Source organism: Bombina bombina, chromosome 7, assembly GCF_027579735.1.
Source record: "Bombina bombina isolate aBomBom1 chromosome 7, aBomBom1.pri, whole genome shotgun sequence".
In the NCBI taxonomy this organism is placed as follows: domain Eukaryota; kingdom Metazoa; phylum Chordata; class Amphibia; order Anura; family Bombinatoridae; genus Bombina; species Bombina bombina.
Genome location: NC_069505.1, coordinates 225947743 through 225968179, shown reverse-complemented (window position 1 = coordinate 225968179; position 20437 = coordinate 225947743). Strand labels below are relative to the sequence as shown.

General features: G+C 32.8%; 1 protein-coding gene across 1 annotated transcript in view; it reads left to right on the top strand.

Annotated features, from left to right (window-relative positions):
- SOX6 (SRY-box transcription factor 6) overlaps positions 1-20437 on the top strand; it is a 786620-nt gene that overhangs the window by 327905 nt on the left and 438278 nt on the right. Inside the window, 1 exon segment of the mRNA XM_053720627.1 lies at positions 7838-8048. Coding sequence (XP_053576602.1) covers positions 7838-8048 — 211 coding nt within the window.

Sequence of the window (20437 nt, the reverse complement as noted above, 5' to 3'; positions counted from 1 at the left end):
TTCAGCCTTTCTTACCTTGGCCATGTCTCTGAGTATTGCACACCTTGTGCTTTTGGGCACTCCAGTGATGTTGCAGCTCTGAAATATGGCCAAACTGGTGGCAAGTGGCATCTTGGCAGCTGCACGCTTGACTTTTCTCAGTTCATGGGCAGTTATTTTGCGCCTTGGTTTTTCCACATGCTTCTTGCGACCCTGTTGACTATTTTGAATGAAACGCTTGATTGTTCGATGATCACGCTTCAGAAGCTTTGCAATTTTAAGAGTGCTGCATCCCTCTGCAAGATATCTCACTATTTTTGACTTTTCTGAGCCCGTCAAGTCCTTCTTTTGACCCATTTTGCCAAAGGAAAGGAAGTTGCCTAATAATTATACACACCTGATATAGGGTGTTGATGTCATTAGACCACACCCCTTCTCATTACATAGATGCACATCACCTAATATGCTTAATTGGTAGTAGGCTTTCGAGCCTATACAGCTTGGAGTAAGACAACATGCATAAAGAGGATGATGTGGTCAAAATACTCATTTACCTAATAATTCTGCACTCCCTGTATATACTTCACATGATCCTGGGATTTATCTATCTATCTCTCTTTTCCTTTCTTTAATAGTTTTACATATGGGACAGTTATTCAATGTTTTATGTTCCTTTATCATAATTTAAAGGTGCTTTTTCTAAAGATCTAATAGTGATATTGACTATATAGTCCCTTTGTTTAATTGTATAGACCAACCTTTATTTGCTGTAATAGATGAACATAGTTTTAGAAATTCTGTTCAAAATGAAAATATCTGTTTCTTTGCAAGAACTTTTCACATGAGAATTTCTTTAGCATTGTGCCCAACCTACATATACACATAGACACTGGACTAAATAAGTTGGATCAGCACAGAGAGGATATGAGTGAGCCAGCTGCAGCAAACTAGTTACTAGGTATGCACTGCTGCTCTGGAGCTTACTTTAACTATGTGTTTAACACCTTTGCAGTAGTTAATTTATAGTTATATGCGGACAGTAGTCTAATAATAACAGCCTCTAACACATAAAACCAATTTCCTTTTGCTATTTTATGCCCATTCAAGTAGCATTACAGCTGTATATAATCTTAGCATGCCTGAAGAATGCCTGCTTTTCTACATCAATGTTTAATGTAAGTAATATATGTGTATGTATATATATATATATATATATATATATATATATATATAGGTAAATAGTAGAAAAAAGTCCAGAGACGGTATCCGTAAAATAGGTTAAAAGCATGTAACCTTTATTAGAACATGTTAAAAACAACAAGAGTCTCCAAAGTAAGGTGCATAGTTAGACAGAATACCCCAGTCTAACGCGTTTCAGCCGTGTGGCCGTATTCATAGACTGCTATGGTATTCTGTGTTAACAGAAAATATATACAGGTGCATATAAAACAATCAATTCCATCATCCAATAAAAAAACAAGCACTCTGATTTTAACTGTTGCATATATGTATTAAACTATATCTTTGTTTGAATAATCTTATTGTATTAATAATAAATAACCATTAGTTGCCCTTAGTTGTTTGTGAATATACAATTAGTTATTTGCTCCCTTATGTGCTCCAATATTCAAAAAATACATTTAAAAATACTAATGTTTGTATAAAGTTAATCCTACTAATAATAATTATATTGAAAACTATCAATTAATTTTTATTTATTGTCAAATATTATATAGTTGTCACCAAAACTTTTAGTCAATAGAATAAATTATCATGAATTTTAATTCTATAATTGATATGATCCTTTATTCTATTATTGATATTACTTGTTTGTTTATGCCTGAGTGTCTTCAGGCAATTTGTTGTATTCAATCTCTTTGTTGATTTTGTCAGTTTATAATGGATCTTGTTTAAACATTATAGAAAAATAGATTTAATATGAACAAACCTATTTGTTTGACCTAAAGTTTAAATTAAAAATTATTTCTTTGCTCCCTTGTCATGTGTATTTCAGTTTCCTGTTTAATTCTGCTCTTATATTGTGTGTGTATAGATATATATATATATATATATATATATATATATATATATATATATATATATATATATATATATATATATACATATATACACCGGTATACATACATACAAACATCTTGGTATGTAGAATTGAATGTTAAAAAATGTTAAAAAGGGATTTTGTAATTGCAATTTGTTAGCATATGTAATTTTGCCATTTCTGTCTCTAGATAACCAAAAGGGTTAAACACATAGGTAAAGTTCCACTCCCAAGCAAGATACAGCTGGTGATTCACAAGGTTGTGTGCTAGCCATTTTAATTGGCTGTCTGACAATATCCTGCTCAGTAGTGGCAACACTTTCAGTTCTCTAATGTGCCTTTACCATGCGGTTAACGCCTTTGCTATTACATTGTTATTTCAGGTAACTAATGGAAAAATGACATGCTGTAATAAATTAAAACATGTAATGTGTGTATAAGAATGTCCCTTTAAGAAAAAGAAAATGATCCATTTTTGAAGCTAGTGAAATTCTTTTAAATAATTTTGTTAATAAGGTTCCGATGTCCCTTTAAATGTAGGAAGAAATGTATCACTAAAACATTTCTTAATATTCAGTTGGTCCTTATTACAAAAAAAATCCTAATTATCATTTTTAATATAATCAAATGATTTCTTGGAGAGAAATGACTATTAACAGGCAAAGACTGTTTTAATTTGATCCTTTTTTCAGTCTGCCTTCTTAATTGATAGTGTATGTATCTGATCAAAGTTTTGAGATTTGCATACTTCTCTACATCAAACACTCAGTCATCCTCTGGAGTCCTCATAAAACACTTGCGACAGCGAAAAGATCCATAGAAAAAGAATAGGAGAATTGTGCTTAGGGATTGACAGAGCCACATAATCTTCAAAATATGATATATATATATGGATTAACCTTTTCTCGGGCAGATGCAGAGAAAATTCTGAAAATTATTAGAAAAATGCAAAAAAGCTGTAAACTGGAATTAACGTAGAACTAATGCTTTTAGACAATGATACTATTCTATTACATTTTTATTTCTAATGGGATTTTATTTCAATAACACAATGTGGTTAGGCTGTGCATTCTCACACTTGGTGAACCTTTGTGCAGTTCTCAGCAGACACCCTATGTTGATTATCACTAGAAATGGCTTATGTTGATCAAATGTATTTTTTGGGGGGCGTTGTCTGTGTATTAAAAGGAAAATGAAACACCACTTGCTTTTTAAAAAAAAAAAGTTTTTCTCCTGCTTATTATAGAGGCCAAAAAGCAAATCCTGTAACCAATGGTTTCAAAATGCTGCAAATAGACTAAACCAACTATTGTTTTGCTGCATTTTGGAGACCTAGGTTAAAGGCACATGAGAACAGAAATTTTTTTTTTTCATGGCTCAGATAGAGCAGACAATTTATATGTATTTCCAGTGTAATTGTATTATTATTTCACTTCATTCTCTTGGTATCTTTTGCCCTGTTGGGAGCTAGTGGAACACATCTGGTTAGTCAATGACAAGAGGTATATATGTGCAGCCGCCAATCAGCAGCTTTTCCACAAAGGCTACCAAGAGAACAGAGCAAATGAGATAATAGAAGTAAACAAGTTTTTTGTTTAATTGCATTCTCTATATCAATCATGAAAGTGTTATTTTGACTTTACTCTCCCTTTAAATAATTAGATTATTGGCTTCTCTAGGAAGTGTGAGGCAATCACAATTTATTATTATTATTATTATTATTATTATATTATATTATTATTATTATTATTATTATTATTATTACCATTATTATTATTATATTATTATTATTATTATTATTATTATCATTGTTATTATTAATAACATTATTATTTTTATTATCATTTTTATTATTATTGTTATTATTATTATCATTATTATTATTATTATTATCATTATTATTATAATTATTATTATTATACGTTATTTATAAAGCACCAACAAATTTTGCAGTGCTGTTCATGGGGACATTATTATTCTTTTCATAAAAGTACAACGATGATACAATATTTTTTAGAAACAGGACAAAAGGTATCAAACAAATACAGGAGGATTTTACACTAAATCAAGACTTGTTTAATATCTTTTAAAGTTTTTTGGTAAATCATTGGGGATTTGCGTGTGTGCTACCCTAAGCACTGTGAAATCTCCTGACCCAATCTCATCTTTTATTTGCCTATATATTTACACAAGCAGAGGTCAGGTAAGCATGGATGGCTCATGCAGTCCTACTTGACAATATATTGATAGCACATGAAGGCCCCATACCATAGAGCTATCTCCCTTTATTCATGCCGCATGGCACATGCCTTGCTGAAATATGCCTCTGAGGTACTTATTTTGCTTACAAATGTTTCATTTGACATTTGCTTATACAAAATAGTAAATTTTTGTTTCATTTGCTAGATTTGTTCACTGCCCTTGTGAGTGAAGAAAGTTTAGACATTCCTAACATAGACACAAGCATTTATACTATTAGTAAATATCTGTAGAAAATGAAAGTGCTGGTTGTGAACTGTTTTGTTGTGCAGACATGGTGTTTACAATCTAATTATAGCAATGAACAATCTTCAGGTACCAAATTAAATGTAGAACTATACACACAGAAGTGGTAAAAGCAAATAGGGATTTTGTTTTAGCTATAACATGTTTAGATTTAGCTAATAGAGGAATTACTACACAGTGATTCTAAGAGTTTGAGCCTAAGGCAGTTTTTCTGGACAGTCTTGAAAATGGAGGTTCATGATAATATCAAATGGCAATTTTCTTTATTAGATTATAGCTTTGCCTTCTCAACGTTACAGAAGATGGAATGAGAAACATTATGGGAGTAGCATATTCAGTGGTGGGAAAAAGAATGCTCGGTACGACGGCAAACTGTGAGGAATCTTGAAGGGACAGCACAGTCACAATTATAATTTAAACAGCCCTTGCAGTTTTAAAAAAAAAATAAAAAATTATATATATATATATATATTTTTAATCCAGTTTACTTCCCCGTATCATATTTGCCTTGTTTTATTTGGTATCCTTTGTTGAAGGGTAAACCTAGGTAGGCCTGGAAGCATATAGATGTCTTTAGCTCTTCATGGCAGCAGTGTTTGCAACAATGTATAACATTTCTATAAACAAGCATTAAAATATGTTTATGTTGCTATTTTACAACAGAATAAATAAATTATGGGCCAGATTACGAGTGAAGCACTATTTTAAAGTGCGCCCGTACATTGGCAAAATTGCCTCTTTACGGGCGCATGTTAAATAACCGGCCATTACAAGAAGCTGGTTAATGTGACCGCAAAGTGCAATTAACCAGAGGTCAGACCTCTGGGTAAAAATAAAAAAGTCCACAATTGCACCCAAAATAAAGAGAACAGTACATTAAATATGAACATTTTTTTCAATGATCAATAGGGGACTGTGTTTTCCCTATATATATATATATATATATATATATATATATATATATATATATATATATATATATATATATATATATATATATATATACATATTTATGTGTTACTATGCTTATATACATATATATTTATGTGTCATGTGTATATACATATATATTTATGTGTTAGTATGTGTATATACATATATATTTATGTGTTACTATGCTTATATACATATATATTTATGTGTTACTATGCTTATATACATATATATTTATGTGTTACTATGCTTATATACATATATATTTATGTGTCATGTGTATATACATATATATTTATGTGTTAGTATGTGTATATACATATATATTTATGTGTTACTATGCTTATATACATATATATTTATGTGTTACTATGCTTATATACATATATATTTATGTGTTACTATGCTTATATACATATATATTATGTGTTATGTGTATATACATATATATTTATGTGTTAATATGCTGATATACATATATATTTATGTGTTACTATGCTTATATACATATATATTATGTGTTATGTATATATACATATATATTTATGTGTTACTATGCTTATATACATATATATTTATGTGTTACTATGCTTATATACATATATATTATGTCTTATGTGTATATACATACATATTTATGTGTTACTATGCTTATATACATATATATTTATGTGTTACAATGCTTATATACATATATATTATGTGTTATGTGTATATACATATATATTTATGTGTTACTATGCTTATATACATATATATTTATGTGTTACTATGCTTATATACATATATATTATGTGTTATGTGTATATACATATATATTTATGTGTTACTATGCTTATATACATATATATGTATGTGTTAATATGCTTATATACATATATATTTATGTGTTAATATGCTTATATACATATATATTTATGTGTTAATATGCTTATATACATATATATTTATGTGTTACTATCTGTATATACATATATATTTATGTGTTATTATGTGTATATACATATATATTTATGTGTTATTATGTGTATATACATATATATTTATGTGTTACTATGTGTATATACATATATATTTATGTGTTACTATGTGTATATACATATATATTTATGTGTTACTGTGTGTATATACATATATAATTATGTGTTACTACTAGTCCTAAAGCCCGTTGACACGGGCCGTATTGTGTGATATTCATATTTATTTTCTCTCTCTCTCTCTCTCTCTCTCTCATCTCTGCTGCCGGGTCCTCGCGCTGCGTTGTTTCACCCCCTGCGCGTGCGATCATCTCTGCTGCCGGGTCCTCGCGCTGCGTTGTTTCACCCCCTGCGCGTGCGATCATCTCTGCTGCCGGGTCCTCGCGCTGCGTTGTTTCACCCCCTGCGCGTGCGATCAGCTGCAAGAGTTTGTCTGAACTGCGCATGACGGCTTCAGACAAACTCTTGTCTTTTATAATATAGGATGTGTATTTACATAATGTGTTACTATGTGTATATCTCTGTATATTTCTGTGTGATGGTATAACTGAGTGGAGTGCAAATATAACGCTCACATAAGCGCAATATTGCGCTCCACTCATACTCTGGCCAAATCTTCTGGCAAATGTTAGTGTTATTTGTAAATTCATTCCTTTTGGAAGTCTATTTCCAAACAAAAGCACAGCCTGTAAGATCATTGATAGAGCTGGTCCAAATTGTACCATTTTTTTTTTTTTAAACGTAAACAGATTCCCTGTCCTCTTTGAAACACTTGAGCCTTGCTAGATTTATGTCTTTGTCTCTGTAGGCCTCATACTCTGGTTGTGTGATTCACTTAATGGTAATTTTTGATGTGGTAAAATACTTTCCTATTGTCACAGTTTCCTCCTCCTGATTTGACCTCACCAAATGTATCACACATAAGCATAATTCATGACACTTAGCAGAGCATGTAAATAAAACCATCAAAAATCATGGGTCCCAAAGTGACTGTAATGGCCATGCTAGTTCTGAAGATTGAGCGTCAACCCCTTTACACTAATTCTCTTGATTCCAGTCCTTTCATTCACCCCAGTTTGGTACTAAGCAGTATTAGTGGACCTGCATATTGAACATGTAAATACAGATTTGGGTATTTTTTTGTTTGGAGATAGACTGTTAGAGCAACTGTTCGGATTTTTTCTAACTTTGACGTTTGATAAACTCACAGGTATATGGACTGATACATGTTGTTTGTAGATAATAACAGGAATAATTTTGGTAACTGCCATTTAATTATTCGTTTTTCCTCAACTTCAGCGGTACTTTTATTTGATGTATTCTGCTTTATTATAATAATTTCTAGATGTAACTTTGTATTGATACGTCTACTTTTTCATTACAGGAATCAGACAGCAATAAACTTCGTTCTCTTATTTCCTTCCGAAACACCTCTACCTCACCACACAAGCCTGATGAAGGGGCTCGCGAGCGAAGCGAATTTATGTCCAATGTTAATTTCGGGACACCCGAACGCCGCAAGGGAAGCCTGGCAGATGTGGTGGATACTTTGAAACAAAAGAAGTTAGAGGAAATGACGAGGACTGAGCAAGAAGGTATGTGTGGGCTAAAATTGTTCCATTTCGCTTTTTTTTGCATTTTATTCTTAAGATTCCAAGCTTTGCAAGCAATGTGTGGGATACTGGGAACCTAAGAAGTGTATAATTGCAAACGCTGGAAAGATTTTTCACCAGTTACCATAGTGATGGCAGTTTGCAATACACAATGAGAGATATCAGTTCTGTTGGCCCTGAAAAAACTTTCCTTAGTTTGGCCGGGGCAAAGAATTAAAAAGTATGGTTGGTTTAGGCACATTTGACTACTTAAGGGATGAATTAACATTGCTTTTTCTTAAAGTTGGTTTCCATTTACCTTCAGTCATAAAACTACTTTGCTGTCTACAAATCTGTCCTGTTGGGATATGCAACTTTATCCTGCATTAAATCAGCCATTCAATACAAATTGCTACCTTCATCTAAACAGCATTAAAAAAAATGAAATTCAACTGAATTAACCACTTAGCTGCCAGAAAGTAGCCATTACCCATTGGCACACAATGTCTTGCATTTCCTGTTGGTAGATTTGTACATAACAGGAGTTAAACAGTCAGCTTTTCCTCATTATATCATTAAAATGTTATGAAAACTGATTTATTTCTGCAATTTTCTGTTTCTGAAGTTCGTCATAAAAATGCATAGTTAAAAACTGAATTTAATTTCATATCTCTGGTATCATGGACCCTGGTCCTAAAGCACACTAAAAAGATGGTCACACACACTGAAATCAAATAGATACATGCACAGCAAATTTCAAAGTGTTAAATTAACACTAACAGTGTTAAAATTAACACTTTTTTGGGGTTTATATAGGTCCAAACTAAATCGAGTTAATTTTACACTTTCAAAAGTGTTAAAGGACCAGTCAACACATTAGATTTGCATAATCAACAAATGCAAGATAACAAGACAATGCAATAGCACTTAGTCTGAACTTCAAATGAGTAGTAGATTTTTTTATAACAAATTTCAAAGTTATGTATATTTCCACTCCCCTTGTACCATGTGATAGCAATCAGCCAATCACAAATGCATATACGTATAGTCTGTGAATTCTTGCACATGCTCAGTTGGATCTGGTGACTCATAAAGTGTAAATATAATAGACTGTGCAAATTTTTTTTAACGGAAGTAAATTGGAAAGTTGTTTAAAATTACATGCTGTATCTGAATCATGAAAAATGAATTTAATCTGAGTGTCCCTTTAATTTTTCAAAACTAGAATAGTGTTATGATTATACTCTGAGAGTTAATATTTAACACCGGTATAGTGTTTTTCTTTCCCAGAAAAGTGGATTTACACTAACAGTGTTAAAATTACACTATGGGGCATATTTATCAAACTCTGTATGGAGCTTGATGCCCCTTGTTTCCAGCGAGCCTTCAGACCGCTGCTCCATAACTCGTCCACCTTCTCTGTGACGGCGGACAGAGAACAACCCGATTGAATACGATCGTGTTGATTGACACCCCCTGCTAGCGGCCAATCTAGAGGGGGCGGTATTGCACCAGCAGTTCACAAGAACAGCTGGTGCAATGATAAATGCCGACAGCGTATGCCGTGGACATGATGCGTTACTTAGTATCATGTCCGCTTGCACATTTATAAATATGCCCCTATAAGTGTTAACAGTGTTAAAAACACTAATGGAGTTATTTTCGACTCAATTTTTACACTTTAAACAATGTTAATTCAAAGTTATTAAAACACTCTGAGTTTAATTTTACCACCATGTGTGATTTTTTTCATAGAAAATTCCGTATACACAAAATAAGTGTTGGAATTACAAGTTTAACACTAATGGAGTTGTTTTCAACACAAATATAGTGTTCATACAGGGCCAGATTACAGGGATAGGAAACTCCAAAAATGTATTTTATGATTTGGATAGAACATATAATTTTAACAACTTTCAAATGTACTTAAAATTTGCATCATTCTCCTATTATCCTTTGTTGAAGGAACAGCATTGCACTAGCTGAACACATTACAAGAGACAAATGTGTGCATGCTTCAATGTGCAGCTAGCTCCCTGTAGGATATGTGCATATTCTTTTTAACAAATGATACCAAGAGAACAAAGCTCATTTGAATATAAGTGAATTTAAGTGTGTCTTAAAATGACATGCTCTATCTGAATCATGCAACTTTATTTTGACTTTCCCTTTAAGATATTTCAATTTAATCTACACGCTGTTCAAATAAATACAGTCACTCATTGTAAAAGAACAGCCAACAGAAAGTATCAGTTTGAACTTTTTATTTTTATTTTATTATTCTTTTTTTTTATTGAGGTCCAATTCGAGGCATACAAATGATACATGATAGAAAAAGTCTGTACATAAAAATATCTTTAAGACATACAACAAATATGCATCAGGTGTGATAAACATAGCGTATATATAACAATTTTGGCGCTCTGAGGGCTCCAGGATAATCAACGCCCCATGTGATGCGCCGGCTTTATTGACAGGTGCACAGGATAAAAATGTATCAATGCGCGGCCACGCTGCCATCATAGGTAACATTAAACACAAAAAGTTTTATATGTGTTTTTATTATCATGTACATATTACTTGGGAAGTCAAAGACTAAATGATATTACAAATATAAATTTCATTTTCACCACCCACCCCAAGAGGCAAATATATATTTTAAAATAAAGAAAAGGAAAAATAGTTCTAAGACCGGAAATTGGATCAACTCCTCACAAGTGTTGTTATATTCATCTCGCTGAGTTGATTTATACTGCAAGTGTTGTCATTAAAATTAACCCCAGATTCAACACTTTTTAACTCTGATAAATTAACACTAAAAAAACAACAAAATGTTGCTGTGTAGTTGCAGTTAATATTTTTGTTTTATGATTGTTAACTGCAAGGCTAATGAGTCTATTGCTTAAAGGGACATACACATCTTGCGATTACAATACTTTTTTTATTGTCTTGCAATAAATTAACATGCCAGCAGAGCGTACAACTGTCTAAATATATTGCCACTTTGCTACTGTTGTTTAGTAGCAAAACTCTCTCCCCCAGCACTTGATTTATATGGAGTAGCCAATCGGGACTTTTTTTTTACTGAACTAGACATAGCTTGCCACTGACATTTTGCTAACAAAACTTACACTATTTTGCAGTATCTTTTCTTATCACCTTTGCTGCGTCCAGTTAGGGACAGATATGTACAACTTCCAAATTTAAAGGAAAGCCCCCCACAATTTTCACTCAGGTAGTGCATGCAACTTTCCAATTTATTTCCATTACCTAATTTGCTTAATTCTCTTTGTATCTTTTGTTGAAAAGCATATCTAGGCAATCTCAGGAGCTGTAACACGCTACTGGGGGCTAGCTGCTGATTGGTGGCTCCACAAATATGTCTTTTGTCATTGGTTTACCTGATTTGCCCAGCTAGCTCCCAGTAGTTCATTTCTGCTCCTTCACCAAAGGATATTAAGAGAACAAATCAAATTTGATAATATAATTAAATTGAAAAGTTGTTAAAAATGATATGCTCTTTCTGAATAAAAAAAGAAAAAAAATGTGGGTTTCATGTCCCTTTAAATTACAGAAATAGGGTAACAATACCACAAATATTTCTTGCTAGGCCAAAAATTGACATTTTATATTGCAATCTCAAAATATTTCATGCCTCTTTAAGTTAAAGTCATCCCTTTAATAATGAGTTGTAAAAAGGCTTAAAAAGCTGATGCTGAGGAAGTTTTTCAGCCCCAGCATTTTTCAACCCTTATTGTACCAAACAGATTATGTTACAGCAGCAGATAATGGCCCATGCTTTGTGACTATACTGTTATTTTATTATTATAATCAGCTGTTTGTAGAGCTCTAACAGATTCTGTAGTGCACATTCATATTCCCATATCCTTAGATACATTCCCTTGTATCAGTGAAAGCATTATGTGCCTGCATAGCTTCTGGACTCATTTAATTTGGTGCATTATCTTTTGAATCTATATAAAGTAATACACAACGGCTCATATTCAGTTATTCACAGGAAGTTAATGGATGATGTATTCATTTCAGACAGACCCATGTTCGTTTTGCACATCTTATTACTGTTTATGTAAAAAGTAACTGATGCAATAATATAGGTTTAATAAGTTGTATTTGTATAAATCAAAATGATTTGACTTTTTGTAAATCTCTTGGAGGGCTGAACTAAATATAAGGACATCACTTTAGCCTACAGACTTTATATGGGTCTAGAGTATAATTGTACTATTGCAGTGTAATACATAGCTAAAGTTGGCTTGAGCCTGGAAATTCACTACTGTTCTGGAGCTGAACATGACTACTTAGCTAATAACAGGTGATGTGTCTGTATCTACCAATCAGTGGCCAAGTTCAGTGCTGGACCAGTAGTTCATTGCTGCTAATTTAACAATTTGTTTAACCCTTTTGTGGGTTCAAGCAGTACTGCAATTTTATTTTACTCTTATTCAATAAAGGTTGAGAATATCTTTCTTATGCATGTTTATGACATTTTAGAAGGTTTCCTCATTTGGAATGAAAATGTAGCCCAACATCACATATAATTGTGAATCATAAAATGTTCAAAGTTTGTACCTTATATGAGGTTTTGATATGAATTGGCAAAGCCATTTAATCAATATCATATATAATTCTACATCTTCATATGATCTAAGTTTGCGCCTTTGTCAAGTGTTGGTTGAAACTGGCATTGTTTTTTTAACTCACGACTGATATATCATTCTATATTATAAACTGCTCAAAGTTCTTACTTCTATAAAGTGTTGTTTGGGATCGGTTTAGCCGCTTAACCCACATATTAAAAACAATATCCCTTGAGCTGAGAATATGTCAGCTAATGAGACTTTGATTTGGGAAGGTCAAGACATCTCACATAGGAGAATATGCCCAGCTGGTGAAACGCGGTTGTTGTCACCGCTTAAACGGTGAAGTGCTGCGTATGTTACAGGACCTTCTGTTTGCAAAAGGAAGAGTGAATGCTCAGGCATAATGTACAGCTGTTTTAATCTTTCCTTAATACAGTCTCAGCCTGCATAATTCTCAACACATCGTCTTGGGAATGAAACCAAGCTCTTGTAAAAGGGATATGCACGCTTTTGATAAATACCTACAGCAAGCCATAGTTCAATAAATAATGCATCTATCACAGAACTAACAGATTGACATCATTACTGGGAATTAAAATATGATTTAAATCTCTCAGGATAAACCTATGCAAACGCACTTGATCCACTAAATATCTACTTTTTTCTCACATCAAAAATAAAATAAAAAATGACATTTATTTTGTTTATTGTTTATCTGTTTTATTATACATTTTTGGTTGTGTTGAATCACAAAAATGATTTGTTGGTCTGTAAATATACTTTGTTGTTTTTTAAGCCTATGAATACATTTGCAGCTTTTAAACTCTGTGTATCATATTGCAATACAAGAATAGGCAACTCATTGGGCTTGTTCCAAAACTCCCCAAAAAAAGTGATAGATTTAAACCCACACATACATTATTTTTCAACAAGATAAAGCAGTTTTATGTGCTATTTCACTTACACATTCCTTTTACTTTTTGTCAGAAAATAATATATTGAAGATCTTTATAGAGTGGGATACTGAAGATATATAACGTTCCTAAGTAGTGGTAGAAATTCATCATCTAAGCTGGTTATCAAAAGCTTTTTAATGTTTTGCAATGTGCCTACAATTTACTTGTTTAGGGCTTGGTTATGAGTGGAGCGCAAAAAAAAGCGCGCTTCCATAGGCTCTAATGGGAACCTCGTTTTGATGCCGACAGTGAAGGGGCAAGTTGCGCATCATATTTAAAATATATATTTATATGAATATATACATATATATATATTTATAGAGAAAACACACAGTTCCCATAGACCGCACATCCCTCACTTTAACCCCTTATAACTGCTTCGTGCAGTTATTAAAAAAAAAAAATGCTCATATTTTTTATTTTATAAAGGGAACTGTACACTTTATTTGGAGGGGAAATTGGGGGACATTTTTTTAATTAAACAGAGGTCTGACCTCTGGTTAATTGCACTTAGAGCAAAGGGCTACCGCGAGCTCGCGGTCACGTTAACCAGCCACTTTTAATGACTGGTTATTTAACAGGTGCTTGGAGCTCGACTTTTTCAATACAAGAGACTTTTATTTTATGATTCAGAGAGAGTACATAGATTAAAACACCTTTCCAATTTACTTCTATCACTTTTGCTTCATTCTCTTGTTATCCTTTATTGAAGGACCAGCAATGAACTACTGGGAGCTAGCTAAGGACATCAAGAGGCATAATGTGCAGCCACCAATCAGCAGCTAGCTTCCAGCTCTTGAGCCTACCCAGGTAGGCTTTCTAACAAAGGATACCATGAGAACAAAGCAAATTAGACAATAGAAGTAAAATGGTATGCTCTATCTGAATCATGAAATAACAATTTTGGGTTTCATGCCCCTGTAACTGCCTGGTTACAGCAAAGGATATAGAGTAAACATATATACGAAAAGTTTGCCCTCCCCATAACTGCAAAACAATGGGTTAAAAAATATGCTTTTAAAAACCACTTTATATTCAAATATTTTGCAATGCAATGATTAACTGGTTATATACAATATGCAGGTATATCTTTTAAGTGCTTCTAAAGGGACGACTGCAGTTTCCTTGTTTACTTTAAAGGGATAGGAAAGTCAGTATTAAACCTGTGTGATTCAGAGAGAGCATGTCATTTTAAGACACTTCTGTTTTCAAATGTACTTTGTTCTCCTGTTATCCATTGTTCATAAATAATATGTGTATATTGTACACTAGTTGGAGCTTGCTTGTGATTGGTGCCTGCACCTATTTGTCTCTTTTGATTGCCTGACTAGATGTGTTCATCTTGCTCCCGGTAGGGCATTGCTGATCTTTCAGCAAATGATACCAAGAGAATTAAAGTGTCAGTAAACTTTAAAAATAATGTTATATAATTCTGCACATAGTGCAGAATTATATAACATTATATTAGCCAAACATTTCTAAAACCTAATATTCCCTATTCATTTTTTTTTTTAAAAAGCGCTGTTTCACAGACCCGCTCTCTGCTGAGCGGGTCTGTTATTTTTACTCAGCGCATCGGGCCAGCTGTATAGTCACAGCCCGGCCCGACCGCGCCATAAGACTAAGTGCAGCTCTCTCCTGTGACAGGAGCGAGCTGCACTTAGTCTTATGGCGCGGTCGGGCCGGGCTGTGACTATACAGCTGGCCCGATGCGCTGAGTAAATATAACAGACCCGCTCAGCAGAGAGCGGGTCTGTGAAACAGCGCTTTTTAAAAAAAAATTAATAGGGAATATTAGGTTTTAGAAATGTTTGGCTAATATAATGTTATATAATTCTGCACTATGTGCAGAATTATATAACATTATTTTTAAGGTTTACTGTCCCTTTAAGCAAATTTGATAATAGAAGTAAATTGGAAAGTTGTTTAAAATTGTATGTTCTACCTAAACCCTGAAATAAAATAATTGGGCTTCTTGTACCTTTGGGAAAAAAAATATTTTGAAAATATTTTACTTTTTGCTAAAACACGTTAACATTTCTAATGGACCAGAATTTACTTGTCAAGCTTGCACCAATACATTTGCAGGAGGTGACCTTATCATCCAGTGGTCACTATAAAGGAAGTATACAAATGACACTGCTGTATTATTTTCTATTTAAATTTAGGCTGACTTTATTTCACATTTATTTAGACAAACAAATATGTTCAACATGTTTAGATGTTGCTAGATAGAAACTTTTTGGATACAGTGCCCTTTAACTTTTTAAACGTAATTATTTTGCCCTTTCTGATAACCAGGAAAACTGTTATCTCATTTACATTTTCACATCAATGAAAATAGAAAATAAAATATCAATAAATAAAATATGTATCTATTCCAATAAAATACATCTGCTGTGTCTTTCTCCACTGACTTGTTACAGATCCATGAAAATTAATAAAAAATAAAAAAAACGTACAGGTTTGTAAGCCAATATATAATTTAAACAATTGCTTATTGTTGTATTTTAATAACAGTATTGGCTACCCATGTATAAGACATACAGCCATCATTGTGTTATTTCAAAGCCATAAAAAGATCAGCTGATTTTTTTTGTCTTTGAACCTGTCTTTTTTTTAATAAGGCAATCGTACCAGCAGATAAGAGCTGTCTTTGATGAAGTTAATCGATAACATTTTCTTCTTTTTTGACATTTTCAAGATCTAAGACCTCTCTTTGGTAAATGTTTCCTGATCATGCTGCATTTCATTTAGGTAAAAAAAAACAAAAGCAAAAAGACAAGTGTGTGACTTCTGAAAAATTCAGTATCAGCTGCCCCCCAAATTTTGCATATAAATATATATGAGAAGTGTTAGAAAAATTGTAAAAAATAAATAAATAAAAAGCAAAAAATAAATAATCATAAGATAATGCACGTAAAGTGCATTCATTTTAGAGGGTGTTGCAATTTTTTGCAAACTGTTGGTGCTCTTCAAGTAACTGATAATAATAATGATATTGATTTTTCCATCACCTGTTTGAATATTTGGACTTTTGTTTCCACAACAGGAAAGAGGTCTATGATTTGTTTCGTTGTTGCATCTTAAAGAGTGTGGCTAAAAAAAAATATATTCCAGTTTTCTTACAATGGATTTTTTTTTTTTTTTTTTTATGCTGGTGAAGATGTTGCTATAAAGAAATAGATCTGTGAGAATTTTCTTTGTTATCCAATGTGATTTTGTTTCACAAACATGCACTTCTTTTAATTTTAGAGTCAACATAATCCTCTTTTCAGTTCCTTTTCAAATGTGTAATATAATTGTTGACATTAAATGTCCCTTTAAGTAGTCCATTTAAATCTGATTCATGGAATATTTTCCTGTTTCTGTAAAATAAAAATCTCTTGCTAGGCGCTTTGACCTCTATCTGATTGTATAATTTGTATATTCTTTGTGCTGTTATATAGCGGTTCCTTAGACCCCTCAGTATATCTGTACATAGTGCTACGTTTGACCAATGGGAAATAATTGTAGAGCTGTGTCAGGTGACCCACCAGCTATGTACCCTATGTTGAACGTACCTCAAATGTGTCTTATGGATAAGTTTAACCAATAATATTTGCATTCCCATTGTATTTCTTACAAAATATGCAGTTGCCAAAAATATATTAAGGGTTTATGTATTTTATGTTTGCATTCTCAATGGATTTGGAAAGTTAAACCACACTACCTGTAATTTGAAGACTTTAACTGCATTAGAAATATTTTTAAGCATGAGGTATATTCAACCCTATTACGATTTTCTAGCAGTTACATTCATCATTAAAAAAAAAGAGAAAGCAATACATTTCTTTCTTGCCAAATTGCTGCCAACCCAGTATTCATCTTATGTCTAATTGGGTGGGTACACAAGTGATTCCCTTCAGAGTAGATGCCAGTGCAAGTTCATGGAACAGTTGGCATCAAACGCTAGAACAGCATGTCATCTGGCATCACCCTCCCACTATCTGAATGTATCATAAACTGAAGGTGTATGGTACAGAAAAACTTCACAGTTCTGAAGATCGAATATAAAGAGGCCACTACTGCCTATTAGAGGAATATACAATTAATGTTTATGTAAATTGTATATATCACATGTATAAAAAGCACACAGACTGTCATTATATTAGTACAATTTGCATTGTTTTGCAGTCCAGGGACTTACCCTTGAAAAGTCATTGATTAGGGAGAAATATACATAAGCTCCTGCTCTAATGAAGTGATAATTGGGTAGCTTGTTGCAGGGTCATGCCCTGGGTCTTGCAGGATACACTTCAGTCTCTCTAGGATAGTGGAATATTCAATTTTCTGGTCTAATTTTAAGAAAATCTGAAAAAATGAAAGTACATAGCAAATTACTCAGCATGAGAACTTTGTACTAGTGGTGCAAACAAGTGGCCCTAGGGTGAAATGTAAGTCAAGTAGGCAGGTTCAGGAGCTTGAAATAATACATCTTTTTTACTGTTAAATACACAGAATTCTCTCTAAACACTTCTTTCCCCCACTGTCTAGTTATTCTTTATGTAATCTTACTCTGGCACATACACAGTTTATCATAAAGATTCCTTGTAATATCACTAAAAGGGTTAAAGATAATGTATCTCTTTAAAGTGATATGAGACCCCAACATTTTCTTACAGTAAGTTTTCAATTTACTTCTATGATCAAATTTGCTTAGTTCCATAGTATTCTTTGTTAAAGAGACACCAAGGAATGTGTGTGGCGCACTACATGGCAGAAAAAATAGAGCTGTCATCTAGTGCTATTGTAAATAGTTACATTCTTGGAAAAATGTCATATTGTGCTGCAGATTCCTGCACGCTCCTGAGCTTATGTTGCTTTCCAACAAAATATACCAAGAGAACAAAAAAATTGATAATAGCGGGGTAAATTAGAAAGTTGTTTAAAACTGCATGTTCTATCTGAATTATTAAAGAAAAAAAAAAGGGGTTTAATTTCAGCCTCCTCATTACTAGTATAATAACAGTACATAAATGGCTGGCACAAAAGTGACCCACTCATTTTAGTAACAATTGTTATATCCAATGGGATTTTGATCTAATATATAACGGCATTTGCAGATGCATAATATAAATAGCCAATGGAAATGTTTTCTAGATTATGACTGAGAGATGTCCAAGCCAGTCACTTATTGTTGTTACTAAAATATATGTTTACCCTTTTCTTACATATCTGAGTCTTCATATTTATACTTATATCCTTATCTGAAAGTTTCTACACATCAATGCAGTACTGAGACTGAATACACAATGCCCTGTCTGCAACCTTTTCAGCAAAAGTAGATAAATTAATAGAAATGTGTACAGTCACCAATTAAACATCACTTTTCTAGATGACTGATCAGATGATGTTAACCTCCCAGAATTCAGGGGTTTCTATCTTAGTAAAGGTTGATTTGTAATAATGAGCAAACAATAACCTATGTGTGCACAAGCAGCTAAAACAAACTATTTTAGCATCTAAAATTAAAATATGATCCATCCATACGTAAAACAGCCAAACCTCAACTAAAATTCCATTAAAGGGCCACTTTGTAATTCCAAGACCTCTGCAAGACAGTTTTCTGAATAAAAAAAAACATTGTTTGCTCTAATTATTTTCAGTACCCCTTGCCTTCTTTGTAGAACCAAATCCAGACTTATTACTGTAGATAACAAGAAACACCACTGTCATTTTGTTAACAAAATATTAATTGTTTTGCTATAACTTATCACATATGATGAGGCCATTTAGGGATAGATATGTAGCAGTGTTAGGCTTGTTTGGGAAAACACAAATATTGTAAGAGTGAAAATGACAGGAATGGTGAAAAATAAAAAAAAAAAAAATGTATTGCAGAGTGGTTTTACCGCACATTATAACATATTTCAAGGTATTTTCATATCATTTCAACTTCAGAGCTGAAAAATAAAACATGTTATAGAAATGATTGTAAAAATATAATTTTTCTAATGGTCCAATTTTAATTTCAAATGATCGGATCTCTTCTGTTGTAAGTTTTGCAAAAGCCCAGAGGAAATTCAAACTTCACTGGTTAAAAAAACAACAACAAAACATCCAAAAAGTGTTGAATTTGCTAATGCTGTAAGTTGAAATATAAAGGGCACTTATGCATGTGAATTGTCCAGTTATGTTGGAGAAGAACCTATAGTTTTTTTCTGGTGATGAACTCAAGCTTTAGTTAGTCTCACATCCCCTTTCATCCCTGCTGTTTGCAGCAAGGTCTGAAAGTATCTTAAGTGGTTTTGACCGAGGTAATGAATGAAAATGGCCTTTTGCACACAGAGGGCATTGCATTAGACTGACTAGTAACCTTACCTGTAAAAGCACTATTAGAAAGGGGGCAGCTATAAGTAAGGATAACGATGTGTGTCCACTGCTTATTTACTGAAAATTGTAAATGTATTATTTTGTGAGAAGTTTCCAGACGCAGCTTGTCAGGATAAAAATGTCAGCGCCTGTGTAAAGCATTCTGATGCATAGTAAAAATGCTAGGTACGCAGTATAGCCATGCAGCAAATTACATTGTATTTTCTTAAAACCTGTAGCACAGCTGTACCTATCTTTGCTTTGTAATAATTTTTTCCTGATTTTAAAATGGCTTCCCAACAAGCAATTACAGGAGCAAAATGGCTTCCAAACGTTACTTCCTATAAATTAAAGAGGATCTATGATATATTTTCTTGTATATAATGTTTTTAGTGAAGCATCATGATTCATATTCGTGATCATGTTTCTTTCTCACAACTCAGGTATATAAATATTATATTTTTTTTAATGGATGTTCCTG